Below are 4,492 nucleotides of genomic sequence, written 5' to 3' on the forward strand. Positions count from 1 at the left end.
AATATTTATATAATTTATATAATCTCCAACGTAATTTCGAACAAACAATAAAAACATTCGCTCCAATCGCACATAAAATCTGTTTTCATTAAAAAATTATAATGAAAAGAACATGTTCATGCTATCTTAATTCCTTCCGCGGGATAATTAATGTACAAAGTATCATAATGTAAAATGCATTCACGAATTAGTTAATTTATTTATAAAGTGAAAAGTTCATGGTGTACTCCAGCTTGCTTAGTAACAGAATTAATAATAATAATAATAATAATAATAATAATAATAATAATAATAATAATAATAATAATGTTTCACAGACTAAAAAATAAGACGTAGAAGTCTTGTAATTATGCAAACATATATCCATGAATGTGTGTTAATATGTCCATATAATCATATCATATTTGAGCAATAGCGATAAAAATTGCTATATATATATATATATTTTTTTTTTTTTTTTGCCCATAGTAATATCTATCTGCACATCTTCACACATCTCAAACTTCTGTAGATATCTTTTGAGTGTGTGTGGGGAGGATTTTATCTTTAATATCTACAAATAATGATGCGTCTTATTTTAATTCGTCCTTCAACCGCTTTGCATTTTATTTTACAGGCACTATTGTAATTTATTTAAGTTATACAATTATATAACTACATAATTAGACGGATAGTGATATTTTGAAATTGCAGCTGTCGACTTCAAAAATACATTAGAATACCTCTTTGTGATATGAAAAATAGTTTACAGTTTCATTCATATGATTTTTATTTATTTATTTTTATTATTATGTTTTATTATTATTATTATTATTATTTCGATTTCATTATTTGTGAAACTTTACTGGGTGTAGACCTACTCATGAACTTGTTTATTCTTGAATTAGTTGGTATATAAAAGTAAAAAAAATCTGCCTGACCAATTACAGCCCCAGTTGATTCTGGAACATTATGCGTCTTTATTTATTTGATCATGAAACTTCATTTAACAATCTTGTTCATTTCACTTTTTTTTGTCTTGAGTTATTACATAATATATTCATTATGGTTCAAACATAATATTTTAGTGGTTGGATTCATTCAATTATTTTATACATATTTTGTCCATTAGTGTTCATTATGGAATTATTATAAGGTTTTGATCGTGGAAATGTCTTTTTATTTTCCATGTCTTTTTATTTATTTAATTTTTTCATTAACACGGAAAAATCACCAAGCTAATTGTGGAAAAAGGTGTTGAGTTCCTCATATGCAGGCACTCGATCGTGGTGCACGTGTACATCGTGAAACGGTGGAAGGCTCTCTGAGTGAGCGCTGCGAGTTCCTGATGGGCCGTAAGCAAGACCATGAGCAGCAGAGGAACGTGAGCCATGCAGATTGGTGTAATGCACCGAATATTGATAACCTCTTTCCGCGTCTGGTGACAGTGACTCTTGTTGTCTTAAAGCAAAGTTACCATTTACACACACTGGAGGGCTGTGGCGACTCTCATAATCTGGACTGTTGTATTCTGGTGACGTGTCTTCGGTGTACAGAGCCTCGTAGGCCGAACAGAAAGAGTTATTTCGGAGGTTATGTGCACTGGATCCTGACTGACAGTCTGTGCTTGATAGACGGGAGCATTGGTATGGATATGCATGCATAGAGAATGACGGGTTAGGCACGTGAAAGCGCGGTCCCTCTTGACATTGTTCCGTTAGAAAATTCCTTGAGTTAAGCTGGAGGCACCCAGCTACCAGATTGGTCGTGGGTTGGGAGAGGCCTTTGCACAGTGTCTGTACATACGAAACCACATCTGGTCTCTTCCCATTGCGCAAGATTTCTGAAAGCGCCCAAATGTAGTTCTTTGCTAACCTTAGAGTTTCAATTTTGGAGAGTTTCTGAGTTTTTGAATAGCATGGTACAACCTTGCGTAGATTGTCCAATGCTGAATTTAGATCGTGCATGCGCGTGCGCTCTCTGGCGTTTGCTTTTTGGCGGCGAACTTTTGTGCGCTCTAACCTAGCCGGTGTCATTTTGCGTTTTTTTGGCCCACGTTTTTTGGGCATGTCTTCGTCCCCATCATCTCCACAATCATCTTCATCAACATCCTCATCATCGTCGTCCTCCCCTCCAATTTCCGACTGAGCCCGGCTGCTCCCGTCTTTCACATCGCCCTCTTCCAAGTCCTCGTCGCCTAGGCGACAGCGCTCCTGCCCCTCGTCCTTGATTTTGTAGTCCTCGCTCCCGCTGTCATCCACCCAGCCCCCGAACTTCTGCATGTTCGGAAGCAGTGAAGGTTCGTTGAATAATCTAGTCAACATGGCAGCGACACTGAAACATAAAAAAAAAAAAAAAAACGTTTTAATTATTAAAATCTGCTGTCCAAACTGTGCAGCTACAGCAAAAATGTGGTTTGAAATAATAATGACCTCAGCGAAATGTAAAGCTAATGTTCTTTGCCATTAGAGATATAAATAAGAATTGTTTAAAAATGTAGTTTTTACTGTTACCTGATGAAAAGAACTATTTTAAAAACAAAGACTAAAAATGTCATTGATGTGGGATCGGTTTAGTAAAATCAGGATGTCATAATTTTCATAAAGAGAGTATCTTGGGAGACGACTATAAAATAGAAGCCTACATGAATTCAGGAAAATAGACAGCGGTTAACCCCTTCACCCTTTAATTCTTCATTCTGGCGGAATTCCAGCAAATTATTTTAAACACCGATAGCATAAAAGGGAAGAAAAAACGAAAGAAGAGCTGTAACAGCAAAGTCAGTCTAATATTTAATTGTAATACGATTTTATTTATGACCACAGTAGACATTTCCCGGCTTCCTCTTGAGGGTGGGATCCCTGAAATGCAACCCATGAATGGGTTCTAAAACTACTCACGCTCTAACTCCCCTCCTTTTCATTCTCATCTTGTTAGATAACTGTAGTGTAAATAATAATAATAATAATCCAAAAACTAAGATAATTAGATAATTTTACTGGAAGTATAAACATCAATAATAAAAATGTTATGCAATATAAACTGTCACTCACAATTTAATTGAAAATAAATGAATTAATCTGACTGGTTAATTCTTGAAATTCCTGACTGCTTTTGTCTTGAAAATGCTTTCTAATGAATAAGACTTTTTAAAATTTATTATGCTATATAAGCTATTGTTATGTGACATTTTTGGTAGCAATGCCTGCATACAGTTAAAATATGGACGTTCACAGTATACTCACTGATTACCCCCCCCCCCCCATTTTTTTATTTTGATAATTATTTTAATAATTATTAGTAGCTTGATATAAATCATCTCAGCAAAATCGTTGAAAAATACAAAGAGGCAACTAAACAGATTTACCAGTTGAAAATGTTTTTAAATGGTTTAAATATTTTCTCTCTCGCTCAACATAATAATAATACGTCACAACACTACCCGCTAATCAGTCTCATAAATGTTTTATGAAATGTGTCTGAATACTCAGAATTCGCGTATTACTGTAGCCATTTTGATATAACATAACGTCGACCTAAATGTTCGTTCTCATATGTAGGCTAACATACGGCTGATTTAATTATAACGCATGATAGGTAGGCTTTAGAAAAAAAAAAAGAAAAAAAAAAAAAAAAAAAAAAAAAAAAAAATATATATATATATATATATATATATATATATATAACAGCACAGGTGAATGATAAAACTCTTTAATAGAAAAAACGCATAACAAATTAATTAAACCACCATCAGTTGACACATCTTCTTTTAGATAATTATTATAATTTGTTATGATTATATATTATATATTATGTCGCGTTCGAAAAACTCACCTTGTGTATGGTGCTCTACGGGTGAGGGCGTTTACGTCAACACCATCTTCATGCTAGCTGCCTACTACACTAAGAATAATAATAATAAGAAAAGCTCAATTGTCTGTGATCCGGTACGAGTTATCCTTTCTCCGGTCTGCAGAGAAGCGGTGTGGCATTCCTATCAGGCAGCGTAGATACCTGCTCTGATGCCAGGCCATATGGTGGGCACGTCACTGGCAGGAGCCATCACATGAGAGCGGGTGATTGACACGCGCTCGCATTCGTAGAGATTGCCTTCCCAAGGGAAGAGGAGCCCGCCATCTGTCGCTGCTGCTGCTCACGTACCTCACTAAAGTGTACACGCTTGCATAAAAACTACACCTACAAAGTGCACACAGATATTCTCAGATACACATGGGGTAAGGGAATTTGGTGAATCGGAATTTGTGTACAATTACAAACCACGTATGTGTTTACGTCGTGTGTGCATGTTGTTTATCGTTGACTTTTTTTTTTTATTGAATATGGCAATCTATTTTAAACCGTAAATACAAGTGATTTTTAAATAGCAGCTTACTTATAATCGTGTATGTTCCATATTTAGTTTCCAAAATGTTATGTTGTTGCAAGTTTGTGTGTTGGTGTGTTATATGTAAAACATGTTCAATCAAGTCTCATTGTTAAACATATTTGAATT

The 4,492-nt window shown here is 34.9% G+C and overlaps 1 protein-coding gene across 1 annotated transcript; it reads right to left on the bottom strand.

Moving 5' to 3' along the window:
• Window positions 1-825: 825 nt before the first annotated feature.
• LOC113071170 (neurogenic differentiation factor 2-like) lies at window positions 826-4,160 on the bottom strand. The gene is made up of 2 exons (XM_026244548.1): window positions 3,814-4,160; window positions 826-2,313 (listed from the first exon to the last, which is right to left on the bottom strand). The coding sequence occupies exon 2, from the start codon at window positions 2,301-2,303 to the stop codon at window positions 1,218-1,220; it is 1,086 nt and encodes a 361-aa protein (XP_026100333.1). The 5' UTR covers window positions 2,304-2,313; window positions 3,814-4,160; the 3' UTR covers window positions 826-1,217.
• Window positions 4,161-4,492: the final 332 nt, after the last annotated feature.

The sequence above is a fragment of the Carassius auratus genome, unplaced genomic scaffold (genome assembly GCF_003368295.1).
Source record: "Carassius auratus strain Wakin unplaced genomic scaffold, ASM336829v1 scaf_tig00006317, whole genome shotgun sequence".
Taxonomy (NCBI): Eukaryota; Metazoa; Chordata; class Actinopteri; order Cypriniformes; family Cyprinidae; genus Carassius; species Carassius auratus.

Bases quoted from the DNA above. Each gene is read 5' to 3' on its own strand.
- LOC113071170 (XM_026244548.1), bottom strand. From the start codon at position 2,303: ATGTTGACTAGATTATTCAACGAACCTTCACTGCTTCCGAACATGCAG.